Source organism: Dipodomys spectabilis, unplaced genomic scaffold (assembly GCF_019054845.1).
Source record: "Dipodomys spectabilis isolate Male_0828 unplaced genomic scaffold, ASM1905484v1 ptg000136l, whole genome shotgun sequence".
Taxonomy (NCBI): domain Eukaryota; kingdom Metazoa; phylum Chordata; class Mammalia; order Rodentia; family Heteromyidae; genus Dipodomys; species Dipodomys spectabilis.
The window spans coordinates 277,628-293,424 of NW_024870813.1; the positions used below are offsets into that span (position 1 = coordinate 277,628).

Below are 15,797 nucleotides of genomic sequence, written 5' to 3' on the forward strand. Positions count from 1 at the left end.
ATATACTTTTTTGATAAAGTTGCTTACATCCTGGCACTTGTATTCTGGCGCACTGGGGGTACTTCAGTAAAATTTACCAAGGGATTTAGGGAGGTCTGCAAGAGGCCATTTCTTCCCATCATCCTTCATTCACAGCCTCAAGGATTACCATTGTCCTGTGGGAAGTTCCCTTGCACTGGGGAACCCGTCTACGTTGAGAGCAAGTTTGGAGGTAAAGGATGGAGAATAAGGAAGCCATAGGCTGAGTGGGGATTGCAAGGTTTGAATCACTTTCCTCATTTGTCAATTAACCCTGTATACCATGAGCCCAGGCACCTGACCTGGTCTCTCCTGGACAACACACGTGCCATGTGGTTATCCCAGCCCAGGGGCTTGAACACAGGGCCTAGGCATTTTTGTGTTCAAGGCTAGTGCTTTACCACTTGAGCCCCATCTTGCTTTTTGGTAGATAGTAGTCTCATGGACTTTCCTGCCTGAGCTGGCTTTAAACCATGATCCTCAGCTTCCCAAGTAGCTAGGATTACAGGCTTGAGCCACTGGAGCCAGGCCAAAAATGGGGCTTATGAAGTGATAAAATTCAACATCCCAACCTCCAGTAAGTACTTTATAAATTGGCTTAAATTTTGTTGTTGTTGTTGTGGTTGTTGGTTGTGAGGCTTAAACTCTGGGCCTGGCGCTATCCCTGAGCTCTTCAGCTCAAGGCTAGCACTGTACCACTTGAGCCATAGCTCTACTTCTGGTAGTTAATTGGCAATCAGAATCTCACAGACTTTCCTGCCCAGTCTGGCTTTGAACCACAATCCTCAGATAGCTTCCTGAGTAGCTAGGATTACAGGCATGAACACTGGTGCCTGGCCTAGTTGGCTTAAATTTTATTAGTGTTTATTTTTTCCCATATCAGGGACCATTGTTTGAATAAAGCTGGGAAGTTACTGAGTTCACTTCTCAAACTCAGTAACTTAAGAAAAACTACTTAATTCTCATTTCCATTCCCTGATGATCATCTTTCTTGGCACAATTGCTTTATTTTTCTAGGGAAAAAATTATCTCATGAAGTAATGCTCCCAGCTGCTTGCCACCAACTTAGCATTTTTCACAGAAAATGACTGTAGTATTTATGCTCCTGTAAGCACAAAATAGGCAACACTGACAATAATTTGAGAATTAGCTCAGGAAGCTAGTTTCAATTTTGTTTATTAACAGCTAATGTCAAGATGCTTCAGATAATCACAGAGCATTCATCTTACCAGTCTGCAGAGAAGAGGCCAAGGAAAGAGAGATATTCTTTATTTATTTTGGAGTGTGGCATGTTGTTTGAACTCAAGGACTTGAACTTGCTCAACTGATGCTCTACTATTTGATCCACACCTCCAATTCAGTTTGTGCTCATTATTTTGGAGGTGAAGTCTGGGTGAAAATCTGGGTGAAATCCTGGCTAGGCAGGATTTGAACCATGATCCTTTGGCTCTCAGCCTCCTGAATGCCTAGGATTACAGATGTGAGCCACCAGTACCTGGCTAAGATACCATTTGTAAAGAATATTATTCATTGGTATATTGGCATGCATAATTTGATGTTCAATCAAACAAGTGTTCCTTTTAAAATAAGAAGTCTGCCCATTTTGATTACTGTTCTTGCGCATCAGCCCTGAACATAAATGCATGGAGCAGAAGATGTAAGCTGTGTAGGATCCTCTTTAAGGAAAGTTATAAAGTACTCAATGAAAGGGAACAGTGACTTAGAATGAGAACAAAATCACAAAAAACCTTTTTGTGTGTGTGCCAGTCCTAGAGTTTGAGCTCAAGGTCTGAGCACACTCTCTTTGTGATTTTGCTCAAGGCTATGTTTTGGTAGTTTATTGGAGATAAGAGTCTCACAAACTTTGTCTGGACTGTCTTTGAACTGCAATCCTCAGATCTCAGCCTCCTGAGTAACTAGGCCTGGGTTGGCTTCAAATCTCATTCTTCAGATTTCAGCCTCCTGTTATTAGGTGTTTTAAAGAATTTAATTATAGTTTAAAATTTCTAATGAGTACAAAAATATCCTCCATGCCAGATACTAGCTTTGTACAAATCAACCCTCACTTAGATGTGGAGTGTTGCAGGACATGATCAATTGCTTATACTGCTACCCCTGCCGGCTTTGTGTTGAGAGCTGGGTGCGTTGGCCCAGTGGAAAGGGTGTTCTGAGATGCCTGATAATGAAGTAACTAGTGCAAAAAAGACTAAAAGCCACAAGAGTAGAGCCCACTAACTGTAGTCCTATCTAAATACCTAGGAATTCACTTAATCAGTTTCCCCTTAGAGGGATTTCTCCTAGATCACCAGCACTACCTCCTGACATGTGTTAGCTTCCCATGACTGTAACAAAATACTCAAGATGCTTAACTTGTAAATAGAAAATGTTTCATTTTGGCTTATAATTTTGGAGGTTTCAGTCCTGGATTGATTACCTGTGTTGCTTTGGGCCTGTGGTAGGCCAGTATATTATGCCCAAGGAGCAAAGAGAGTGGAGAAGAGAGTAGAGTACTAATATTCTCTTCAAGGATACACCCCCCAATGACTTAACTTCATCCCACTGACCACACCTACTATCCCCCATAGTGCCACTCTGAGGGCCCACCTTTAACCTTAGTGGACATTTAAGACCCTAACTACTGCAGAGCAGAAGCCAGAGAGGTAGGAAACTCAGTAGTTTTAACTGATGGTGGTAGAAACATCGTACACTCCACATTTTACAGGAACAGGTAAACACATTGTCCCAGCCCTTCCAGGAAAGGTCTTCCCAGGTAAGGTGCTGGAGCTTCTGCTTCTAAGGACTTTCCTGCAAATCTGCCTCTGCCTGGAAGAATATTTTAGGTTTGCAAAGATGCATCAAAACAGACAGGTTTTGATTAAGCAATCAGGAAAGCAAATAGCAACCATAAAATTACAGGGAATGAACTGTTTGAAATGGCAAACTGATGCTTTGCAACAAACTCTGGTGGTCGGGGCAGAAGCACCCAGATTATTAGTACTGCAGCCTCAGGTGGAGGGATGTACTGAAAGGTTTTCAGGGTTGTGCAGAGCAGCCTGAGGTTGGATTTACACGGTATCTCATTCAGGGAAATGCATGCACAGGAGGAAGTTTGCTGCAGATGTGAATTTCCCATTACATGATGTTACCAAAGTGGAGACAAATAGAAATAAAAGCCAAACCACTGCCATCAAGACTGTTTATAGCTTTATGGTAAGACATAGATGGCTTTTTTCACTCTCAGTGTTTAATCCCTTAGAACTCCAGCATCCAATAGGACAGTTTTGTTGACAAGTTGTAAACTTAATGTCCCCTTTTCTTCCTCTTTCCTCTCCCTTACTCTCTCCCTTCCTTTCCTCCTCCCTCTCTCCCTTTCTTCCTCTTCCTTCTTTTCTCCCTGTCTCTCTCATTCCTCCTCACTCCCTCTCCATCTCACCCTCTCTATTCTTTTTACTTTCTCTTCTCTTTTTTTCTCCCTCTCTCTTTCTCCCGACTTTCCTATCTACCTTTCTCCTCTCCCTCTTACTCTGTCTCTCCTTTGTGTGAGTGATTTTTCCTTCATAGATTTTTTCCCCCCAAGAATCATTATTAGACCTGAAAAAGTGTCTTAGTTATCCAAACAAAAATTAATTCTTGAGTGAGCTTAATTTAAATTTGTCTGGACTGTATAAAATGATGTCAGCAGGCAGTGACAAATATGTATTCAACTTTGTGAAAGCATGTACAAGATGATCAACTGAATCCTAAGGAAGAATGATTAAGTTCAGGACACTACTAAGAATTCTTGAGAAAAATATGAAATGTAAAGCAATGCTAGGTATAGCATAGTTGAGTTGGATTCAGAATACATGTAAACTGACCCAAGGAGATTTAGAAACTACATTTGTCAGTAACAGTGAAGGGTATTTATGAATGATGAAGTTATCTAAAATTAGTTGAAGTGGGGAATTTCTCAGAGGACAAGCAACAAATACTTGCCTGCTTTTCATTAATATCTGACAGACCAATGGAAATGGAGTTGAGACAGCTCTGCCTTTGGGAAGATAAGAAACTTCAGGGGTGGAAGGATTGTTCCAAGCATTAATTAATTAATTTAGTGTGAGTACTGGCCTTGAGCTCAGGGAATCATACTCTTGCTTAGCTTTTTCCTCTCAAGGCTAGTGCTTTACCAGTTGAGCCACACTTCTACTTCGGGTTTTTTGCTGGTTAGCTGGAGATGTGAGTCTCATGGGTTTGTCTGCCTGGGCAGGTTTCAAACTGTGATCCCTGGACTTAAGCCTCTTGATTAGCCAGGATTACAGGTGTGAGCCTGTAATATCTAGAGTAGAGATTTTATTTGGATGTTATATATAAATTCATATTTAATAATACATTATTACTTTAAGTTAATTAGAATTACATTTTGCAAAAAGTTGTGGTGTCCACAAACTCAATATAAATAGTTCCAAGGGGTAGACCTCACCAGTTTAGCCAGTAAGCAACATAAATATTATCATCTTGCATGTAGGCTTTGAAAATAAAATGTAGAGAAGCATTTCTTGGTGGTGTGGCTTCAATTCCTGCCACATCATGCTCCATTTCCTCATCTGTAGCCCTGAGATAATGACAGACTCTCCCTCATTCTGTTGCTGAGAAGACAAAAAGGCATAATATCCTCAAAGCCTCAGAACAGAACCTGGCGCAGAACCATAACTGTGCCTGCCAGAAAGCTGTCACCAGTTGGGTGGATAGTTTTTCCTTCATCTAGGATAGAAATCAGCCAGAGGTTACTTGCAAAGAAAAAATAAATGGAGGCAGATATAGTAGTTCAAGCCTGTAATCCTAGGTGCTTGGGAGGCAAAGATGGGGGGAAATCAAGATTAAGACCATCCTGGGCAAAAGGAAGTTCATGAGACTCCATCTCAACCAATGGTGCAATGTGGTGGCAGGTGCCTTGTACCCTCACTGCAGGGGAAGCACAATGGGCACAGATACAGGGAAGTACAAGTAGGAGGATCACAATCAAGGTTGGCCTGCGTGCTAAGTGACACTCTACCTTGAAAATAGCCAACATAAAGAAGGATTGAAAGTGTGGATGAAGTGGTAAAGTGCCTGTCTAGTAAACATGTGGCACTGAGTTCGATCTCCAGTACTGGAAGAATAGAGAGAAGGAGAAGGAGAAAAAGAGGAGGAAGAGGAGGAGGAGGAGGAGGAGGAGGAGGAGGAGGAGGAGGAGGAGGAGGAGAAGAGGAAGAAGAAGAGGAAGAAGAAGAAGAAGAAGAAGAAGAGGAAGAAGAAAAGGAGGTGCCGATGACTCATGTCTGAAATCTAAGCTATTCAGATGGCCGAGCTTTGAAGATCATGATTTGAGGATCATGATTTGAAGCCAGCTCAGGCAGGGAAATCCACAAGACTCATCTCCGTTTAACCACCAAAGTCAGAAGTTGAGCTGTGGCTCAAGTGGTAAAGTGCCAGCCTTAGCCTTAAGTGAAAAAGTTAAGGGACAGTGCCTAGGTGCTGAATTCAAGACCAAATAATGGTACCAAGAACCCCACAAAAACAGCAAAGTGAAAACACATTCCAGAAAAGAAACACAACGGGGTACACTGTGGACATAGTAAGCAGAAACAAAGACATGCATTGTGTTTCATGGGAAGGGTTTGAATAGACATGCTTTTCCCAGGAAAAGGGAAAGGGAAAGACATCTAGAGAGCACGCACCATTTTGCATGTAGGTCCAGGGATGCCTTTTGTTGTATGCAACACATTTCTCTGCTCTTGTGTTATTATAAGGCTCAGGGTTGGTGGTCACTGGTCTCTGCCAGTCTGCTCACAGCTCCCTGGTTCTTCTGCTCTGTGATCACTAATCACAGAAGTGCCTGCCTGCCTGCCAGTTTCCCGCCTGGTGCTTCTTTGTCTCATTGCAACAAAAAATATTAGAATGCACAAAGAGGTGTGCTTTTATTTTATTTTCTTGTACCCCATCTACTAGGTGAGATCTCTATAACTTCTTGGAATTTGTAGACTGAAAACAATAAGAATATTCATCGGCCTCTTCATAATGCACATTGAGGATGATGCTGACTCTTTGCTCAGGGTGATGTGTACACCTGATTTCTCTAGACTCTTTTCATCTTGTACACTCCTTAGCAAGTAGCAATTTTCTGCTAAGTATGCATTTGACTTAGGAATGAGGGAAAGATCGAAAGATTTTTTTTTTTTTAGCTCATGAAAAAAAATAATAGGGCTATTGTCAGAAAATGCTTATCTGTATCTGGCTGCTGATATGCTGATAATGGGCATTGGGGCTGAGCATATGTTTATTATTGTCATTTTATTGTCTTTAAGTAGTTGAACAAAAGGATTTCAATTCAGCGTGTCCGTTTGTGAGTCCAATTCATCTTGATCCATGTCACCCTTTGCATCATTCTCTTCCTTCTCTCCCAACCCCACCTATCCCCTCTATTTACCTTGTCCTGTTTTCATATTCACCAGGAATACTATGACTACATCCTCCCATTCTTCCTCTCTCCACTTGTTTGCCCTCCTCCTCAACCTCATGTCCCAACACCTCAGATTCTAGCTTTCTGGTATTCATATGTTAGACTGCAAGTCAGTTGTTCAAAGGAGTTACATTACTGGAATCCTCCCCTCTGTATACCACACTTTAGTTAATATATTTGTACACATATGCATGTGACCCTTATATGTTTATACATATAGTTATACAATAGATTTAGCTTCCACATGTAAGAGAAAACATTTGTCCTTTGTCCCTTACTTTACTTCATGTAATTCTTTCCCAGGCCCATCCATTTCTTTTCAAATGATGCAGTATCATTCTTTTTTTTTTATTGTGAGAATACTGTACAGAGGAGTTACAATTACATGGGCAAGATAACGAGTACATTTCTTATCAAGCATTGTTGCCTCCTCTTTGTTTCCCCTTCCCATCCCTTCCCATACTCCCCCCTCTTCCCACCTGATCCTCCCCCCCCCACCAAAGTTGTAAAGTTCATTTTTTGACATATGCAGTATCATTCTTGAAGGATGAATAAAATTCCAGTGTGTGTGTGTGTGTGTGTGTGTGTGTGTGTGTGTGTGTGTGTGTGTGTGACATTTGCTTGATCCATGAATCCATTGAAAGGCATTTGGGTTGTTTCTATATGCACATGGTTGCAATGGTGGCTTTGCTGCATCCTGACTTGACAAATGAAGCTGAACATTTTATTACACTCTTTACACTTGTACTTCAGTGGATGGATAAGAGAGATAAAACCTTAAAGTCTGCGTTTGCTTCCTTCAGCGAAAAAAGTTCACCATCACCAGCAGTATCACTGGGAAAAAGCATACGTTTGTCACTGATTCGGCCAAGATCTGTAAATATTTACTGAGGCTCTGCTCTGCCCAGCATGCGTTTAATGCACAGATGGACTCTGGGCACACTCACTACCTTTTACCTGGTGAGTAGATGCTACATTCTCTTTCTCTCTCTGTTTCTCATGCCAGTACTAGGGCTTGAACTCAGAGGCTCATGCTTTCTCTTAGCTTTTTTTTTCGCCCAGAGTTGGTGCTCTATCACTTGATACATGCCTCCACTTCTGTTTTTTGTTTTGGTCCGGTTGTGGGGCCACTTCTGGCTTTTTTCTTTTTTTTTCTTATGTGGTGCTGAGGAATCGAACCCAGGGCCTCAGGCATGCAAGGCAAGTGCTCTACCACTGAGCCACCTTCCCAGCCCCCACTTCTGTTTTTTTTTGGCAAGTTAATTAGAAATAAGTCTCTTGGATTTGTCTGCCTGGGCTGGTTTTGAACTGTGAATCTCAGACCTCAGCCTTCTGAGTAGCTAGGATTACAGATGTGACCCACCAGCACCTGGCAGTACATTCTCAACATACACTTTTTTGTTAATTTGTAAGAGAATTTGTATAAACAGATGTTTAATTGATCTAGAGTTCTTTAAAGAGTCTTAAATATATCTGGTAGTGACAGTTATACGGTAAAAATGGAGTGCAATTATTTTCTCAGATTGGCAAGAACAAAAATAAATTGGCCTAAGAAGTTAACTGATAAAGTCTTCCCAGAGTCTCAATGGATATATATCTGAAAATATAATAGAGAATATATATACTGTATATCCTATACATATATTTTCTATATATCAATTATATTATATATTCCCTATATATACGGTATATATGTTACGTATATGTATATAATATAAATGGAACTTTTAATGATATATACATATACATATATGCATATGTGCAATGCATATAACCAGGTACGTGTGCAACACATACATGTACATACACATGACACACATGAATACATGTGTGCACATATGTATACATGCATACATATACATATATGTGTTCTCTGTCCTGCTGGCCCCATATTTTCCTTATAGAAGAATATTTATCTTGAGGCAATAGATATGAACACACATCAAGTGATGCCCATGTTGTTCAGTGGGTTATAACATAGAGCAGGAAACGTTTGGTAGCACCCTAAGTATCCTGAAATAGAAGACTAGTTAAATAATTCACAGCACATCTGTATAGTTTAGACAGTAAAACTAGTTTTTGGAGGAGGACATGTGAAACTGTGTACATGATCTGCGTATATGATTCAAGACTAAGAGAGGAAAAGCAAGAAATGAAGCCACATGCAACACTGTCAGGTGGGACTTAGATTATACAGACATCTCTATATGCAAACATCTCCTGTGTGGCTGTCCCCAATAGCCTATGAACATTTGAAAGGTGACAAGAATGAGTGAGGATTTAAACCTTTTATTCTGTATGAATTTTAGTGATTTGTTGTTTATTTATTCATTTATTTTTGTGCTGGTACTGGGGCTTAAATTCAGGGCCCTTTGCTATCACTTGGCTTTTTCTCTCAAGGCTGGCACTCTACCACTTGAGCCACAGCTTTATCTCTGGAGTTTGTCCTTAACTAATAAGCATCCTTGCCCAGGCTGGCTTCTAACTGAAATCCTTAGATCTCAGCTTCCTGATAGCCAGGATTACAAACATGAGCCACCAGCATTGACTTATATTTAAATAGCCACACATGCAAAATGCACGAATAACACAGGTATAGTCATGTTGTAACTATCAACATGTTGTAAAACAGGAAAAGGAAGAATACAGAAATGCACAACACCAAAATATTACTTGTTATTACTTGTAAATTAGACATGCAAACCTGATTATTTTCCCTTTATGTTTTATTTTTAGTACTTACCACACTTTCAGGAATGAACATCTATAACTGATATAATTAGGAAAGAGACTAATGGTTAAAAAAAAGGCCACAAGTATCAGGAGACTAGTTACAATTCAGGAAAATAGCAATAACAATAGGAAATGCTAGATACCATCTACTATTGTTATTGCTATTTTCCTGATATTATGAGATAATTAGGCATAATGAATTATCTCATTTAGGATGGAAATACACTTTTTGTCACACTGCTATTCTCAAACCACCCTGGGAAGCAGGAATCTGAATTTTTCTTGTGTGGGAGAGCAAACTGGGGCTTGGAGAAGTGATGTGAAGGGACAGCTTGCTTAGTTGATGAGCTGATACTTGAACTTGTGGCTATAGGGCCCAGAGCTTGACTCGTTCAGCCTCTGCACCTAACTTTTCATAATAGCCAGAGTCTGTCCTTTAGGGCCAGTGAACCAGATTCTAGTGCTAACCTTATCACAGTCATCGTTGCTCTCTAAGCATTACTTTTCCTGTTACACCTCACCTGGAGCTCACCTAAGGGTGTAGAATTCCCAGCCCCACCCATATCTACTGAAATAAAATCCGTATCTGAAAAAGAACACAGCTGATTTAAATGTGCCCATGAGTCAGAAAAGCACTGGGTAAAAAAGTGATCTGTGGAATCCATTGACTCAGGGGAATGTTTGCTGGGTGACTTTGGGTAGCTCAGGACCCCTCTCTGATCCACAGTGTGCTCAGCTAAACACACTGGTCATCTCTTAGGTTTGTACTGTGCTCCAGTGGGCTAGTGCTGGATGCCTGGTATCCCGTGTGCATTGTGAATAGCGACAATGGACTCTGCCCATGGGGTTTAGATCAGTACCAGCCAATGGTTGTGGGAGCTGGGTCACTGAGTCCTCAGAGCTGGCCCAGTCCCTGTAATCCTAGCTAAACAGGAAGCTTAGTGCTAAGCATCATGGTTCAAACCCAGCCCAGACAGAAAAATCTGTGAGACTTTTATCAGTTAACCAGCAAAAAGCCAAAATCAAGTGGGACCAAGTGGAAAACAAGATCTTTGAGTTTTCAGACACAGAACCACACACAGGGAGGAAAGGTAACACAATATTTGCAACAGAACAAGCAACCACTGAAACCAGAAGTCATTGGTCCTAGGATACTTCCAAGGAACTAGAGATGATAAATGCAAATTAACTATATCTGATATACCTGCTGTGGCTGAGATTCCATGCATAAGACACCAACAATATTGGTTTAATTGTCTGATTTCAATACTCATACAATATTTATAAAGATTCCCATGAGCTCACTGAGAAATTAGTCTTATGAGGTCTGTTTTGCTCATTGTATACTGTTTCCTCAAACAACATGTTTTCAGGAATTTTCAAGAAGGGAACACTCATTTTTACTTGAAGGTTTCATGCAGGCCATGAACTGTGCCATTTCAGAATTTTCATGTGAGAAGCCCCTGCACACAGCATTTTAATGATGGCCTGTGGTAGTGATCTGGCTGCCTCCAACCTGGCCTCCTCCTTAGGGTATCCAGGAATCAGTCTCTGGTCTTGTTTGAGTAAGACCTCGCTAGAAGGAAGTGGGATCTGCACCCTCTTCCCCATCCTCTGTTTACTACATTATGCTGTCAGATAGGTTTTGTGCTGAAACTCACATCTTCTATTCCTGTCCTTCCCTCTGCCTTTGGAAAGCCCTTTCCAAAGAACCAAACCCATCATGTGCTCTGTGCTGACACTTGTCAGTGGCTCCCTGATGTCTGCAAGGATAGTCCCCATCATTGTAGGATGACACATGGAACTCTTCATGCAATCTGGTCCCAGCCCTGATTTCTTTCATGTCCAGACTCTTCCCTCTGTTCTCCAGCTATCCTGCATTCCATCCTGCTGGCTGTTAACACACCTGCATGTCTTAGGCTCCAGGGTCTTTGAGCTTAACAACCTCCATCTATGATTTTGCACCAAAATCCTTTCTAGGCATAGACCACAGATCAGCCCACTTCTCCATAGTTAAGCATAACTTCTTGTAGGGTTTCCTGATTGGCTGCCCCTAGGTGATTCCTTTCCAGGTGGAATGGACCATGCCCTGTTTTTTTCAGACTTCTGTCCTCTGCCATTTTTACTTGTGCATGTCTATCTCCAGTCTGTGATAGATGGGAAATGGCAGATATAACATTCCATAATCTTCACAGCTCCTTTTTTATGGAATAGAGGTGGGACAAATGGGAAATATTTAATGCATTTTTTTCTGAGTGGGTGTATAGGTGGATAGGTAGGTATGTGGGTGGTGGTGGAGGGATGGATGGGTAGAAAGGTGTAGGGGTATGTGTGTATGGATGGATAGACCAGTGGGTGAATGGATGGTCAAATGAGTGAATGTTAGTGGAAGGATGGATGGGTAGGTGGGTGTAGGTATGTATGTGAATGGATGGATGGGTGGGGAGGAGGATGAAGGGGTGGTGTGTGGGTGGTGGTGGAGGGATGGATGGGTAGGTTGGTGTAGGTATGTATGTATGTATGGGTGGATGGATAGATGAATCTGTGAGTAGCAGTGGAGGGATGGATGGGTATGTGGTATAGGGATGTAAGTTGTGGATGGATAGATGGGCAGGAAGATGAGTGTGTGTATGGGGGGGTGGATGGTGGTAGAGGATGGATGGGTAAACAAAATTTTTTATGTGGAAATACAGATACTTAATAATTCCTCTTTTGATATTTAGTTTGTGTTTTGCAAACAGCAAATGTCAATGGAGGAATATTTTTCTAGATTTTACATCATTTTGTTAAACTGGACATTGAAAGTACAGTTACTGTGTCTGAGAGCTAGGGAACTTTGAAGGACCATGCCTGGCCCCTTGGCATCCAGCCTAGCCATTCTCCTGGGTATCTTTGTTCCTTTGGTAGGTGAAAACAACCCCCTTCTGTTGATTTATTTTGTGCTTCTTTGATGGTTGGGAAGCTGAATATTTTCCAAACATTTCTCAGTGTCTTTCTTCTGTGAATTGTTGCAACAAGCATATTATTGCATAGTTATATTTGGATTTCTGGGGAGAAAGAATAATGACTGAGCGTTTTATTCACATGTGTACAATTTCAGGACTAAATTCGGAAAGCTGCTGAGAGGGCCCCACAGGCTTCCTCATCCTTTCTGATGATTTCCAAGCTGTGTGGTACCCTGTGGATGTGACGGAGCTGTCCATCATTTTGCCTGGTACCCTTTCCCTGCGTCCTTGCTCGTAGGTGTCTCCTGTGGGCTGGAAACACTGTAAATAACTTGGATCTGAACCCTTGATGTCCAGATAGATTCAGATAGTTATCAGCTACTTCACTGATGCCACATTTACTCTGTGAGGTACCCAAAGTCAGGGCACAGGTATTATGTGCTGTCTTTGATGTGCCAGTGGCTTGGGGGACATTCTTGGTAACCCTTCCTTCTGTTCCTGAACATCAGCTCTTGGCTCTCCTTCCTACTGGCAAATCTCCCCTCCCTGGTTGGTCCACCAGTAGAGCCCCACACAGCCAAAGTCTGGTAAGAACACCAGCCCTGTCCCCTCCCCATCCGTGCCTTGCCTCAGGTGGAGTCTGATGCTGAGGGCTTCACACTGTGGTCTTCTCTCCTGACCACACATGTGGCCCCTGTCCTCTGCCCCGACTTCCTCCTCCCTCCCTGACATTGTCTGCTTCCTGATGACCACACCATCCTTCCCCAAGCCCAGGTCACTGGGAATCTTTCTCCTCTGCACCCTTCTACACCCTCCATCCTAGAACCCAAATCTCTCTACAATCTTGCTTCAAACCATTAAACCTTTCTTGGCCAGGACCTGTCTCAATGAAATTCCTCATGGCTATTCATATCTACCATGACTAACTCCAAGGCCACTATGTAGTCAGGCCCTGGAGGTCGGGTGTGATATGGGGCATCAGCTGAACTGTTTTGGTCAATGTCTTTAACATACCCATAGTCTGCCATGGACTGTAGAGTCAGTACACTCCAGTAGAAATCCTGCTCTACCACTTACTGGCCTCAGGACCAGGAATAAAACTTCAGTTCTCCTTTAGTCTCAAGTTTCCTCATCTGTAAAATGAGTACAGTATCTTGGTGGGTAGGTGAGGATGAAGTGAGAAAATGTAGACAATCTGCCTCCTACTGGGCTGTCACATAAGATGTGGTCAGTAACACCAGCTGCTGTTTTTGGTGTGCCTTGTTTCAGAACAGATCTGAATTCTAGTGTAAGGCTCTAGGACCTTTGTGGAAACCTTCAGGTCATATTCAGATAGCTTCCGTTCCTCCATTCTCTTTTTTTTTTTTTTTTGGTCCTGTCATGGGGCCTGAACTCTGGGCCTGGGCGCTGTCCCTCAGCTCTTCAGCTCAAGGCTAGCACTCTACCACTTGAGCCACAGTGCCACTTCCGGCTTTTTTTCTTATGTGGTGCTGAGGAATTGAACCCAGGGCCTCGAGCATGCAAGGCAAGTGCTCTACCACTGAGCCACCTTCCCAGCCCCTCCTCCATTCTCTTTTGCCAACAGTAAGCAAACAATGGTGTCCTCATTTATATCAAATTTTTGAAAAAGGTTTCTTTTCCTTCCCTCCCTCTCTCCCTCCCTTCCTTCCTTCTCTCTTTCTTCCTCCCTTCCTTCCTTCTTTCTCTCTCTGTTTCTCTTTATTTCTTTCTTCTTTTCTATTTTTTTATTTTCTATTTTTCTATTTTTTTCTATTTTCTATTTTTCTATTTTTGTCAGTCATGGGCCTGGGCATTCTCCCTGGGCTTTTTCCACTCAAGGTAACACTCAACCACTTTGAGCCATACTGCCACTTCCTGATTCCTGGTGGTTAATTGGAGATAAGAGTCTCAAGGCCTTTCCTGCCAGGGCTAGCTTCAAACTGCAATCCTCAGATCTCAGCTTCCTGAATAGCTAGGATGAGAGGCTCAAGCCACTGGTGCCTGGCTCTTTTCTTTCTTCTTTTGGTGCTGGTGCTGGGGCTTGAACTCAAGGCTTCCTGCTCTTGTTTGGCTTTTTTGCTTGAGGCGAATGCTCTACTATTCCACAGCTCCACTTCTGGATATTTTGGTGGTTAATTGGAGATAAATTTCAGAGACTTTTGTGCTTGGGTTGACTTCAAACTCTGATCCTCAGATCTCAGCCTCCTGAATAGCCAGGATTACAGGCATGAGCCACTGGCACCCAGCAAAAAAATATTTTTTAAAGGCACAGCCCTAGTTACAAAGCAGATACTGTTGTAGGACACTTCTCCAGGTGTCACCATCTCCCTTCTGTAGAGGCATAGTGTACTATGTGATACGTGGCCACACACACACACATACACACACACTCATATTACACATACCACTGACAGGTCCCCACAGCATGCCACCTCTTGCATACATAGCACACTTCCACATAGACACTATATACACAGACATAGACAACACATACACACATACACACACAACACACACACAAAACAAGCTGATGAGAACCGTGCACTTAGGTCTTTCCTTCCTGGTTTTAAGCAGGGTGCTTACAATATAAAAATTGGCTTTGTGTAATGTCTCTATTAATTTTAGCAATCTATTGATCAAATACCATTTTTGTTTGTTTTTGGACTCAGTCCTGGGTCTTGAACTCAGAGCCTGGGCACTATCCTTCAGCTTTTTTCCTCAAGGCTAGCACTCTATCACTTGAGCCATAGCTCTACTCTAGCTTTTTACAAAATATAGTTAAATGGGGCTGAGAAGGTGACTCAGTGGTAGAGCGCTTGCCTTGCATGCATGAGGCCCTGGGTTTGATTTCTCAGCACCACATAAGCAGAAAAAAAGCCAGAAGTGATGCTATGGCTCAAGTGGTAGCGTGTTAGACTTGAGCTGAAGAGCTGAGGGATAGCGCCCAGGCCCAGAGTTCAGGCCCCACGACTGGACCCCCCCCCCCCAAAATATATATAGTTAATTGGTAGATAAGAGTGTTACAAACTTTCCTGTCCAGGCTGGCTTTGAACCATGAGCCTCAGATCTTAGTCTCTTGAGTAGCTAGGATTACAGGTATGAGCCACCCAGCTGCTCATTTTTTAAAGTGAATACTATAAACAATGAAGTGGTCCTTCACATCTGCGATTTCAAGATCTGACCAGAGTAACTCATTAAATTTTCTGCAGGAAAAACGAGATAGGGGCCTCCCCATCTGATACACACATATAGTTCAGGAAATAGGTTCTTAACTGAGGAAATATAACCAGGACAACTAAGCTGTGTAGAGATAGGAGGCGTGAAGTCCTATTTGTTAGAAGACACATTGTGAGAAAAGAGCTGTAAACTCAGGTGCAGGCCTGCGTAGGAAGCTAATTTTATCTGGTGTCTGCCAGAGCTGGTCTCCAGGAATACTTTGGGCTGTGCAGGGGGAACAGGCTCCTGGCTCTAGGTTTTGTCAAGCTACGAGGAAAGGGAATATCTTGCCTCTTCTTAGGTTTCCGAAGCGTCTTTCATTAGCAAGTGTTAATTGGGATGACTTGCATTCCCAGAGCTAATCACCGAACTCTCCTAGTTGGTATGAGACAAAATAAATGAATAAA

The 15,797-nt window shown here is 42.3% G+C and overlaps 1 protein-coding gene across 1 annotated transcript in view; it reads left to right on the forward strand.

The window, feature by feature from the left end:
* Positions 1-15,797, forward strand: part of Frmpd2 (FERM and PDZ domain containing 2) — a 102,251-nt gene that overhangs the window by 51,280 nt on the left and 35,174 nt on the right. Inside the window, exon 15 of the mRNA XM_042690166.1 lies at positions 7,300-7,456. Coding sequence (XP_042546100.1) covers positions 7,300-7,456 — 157 coding nt within the window. The remainder of the gene's footprint in view (positions 1-7,299; positions 7,457-15,797) is intronic.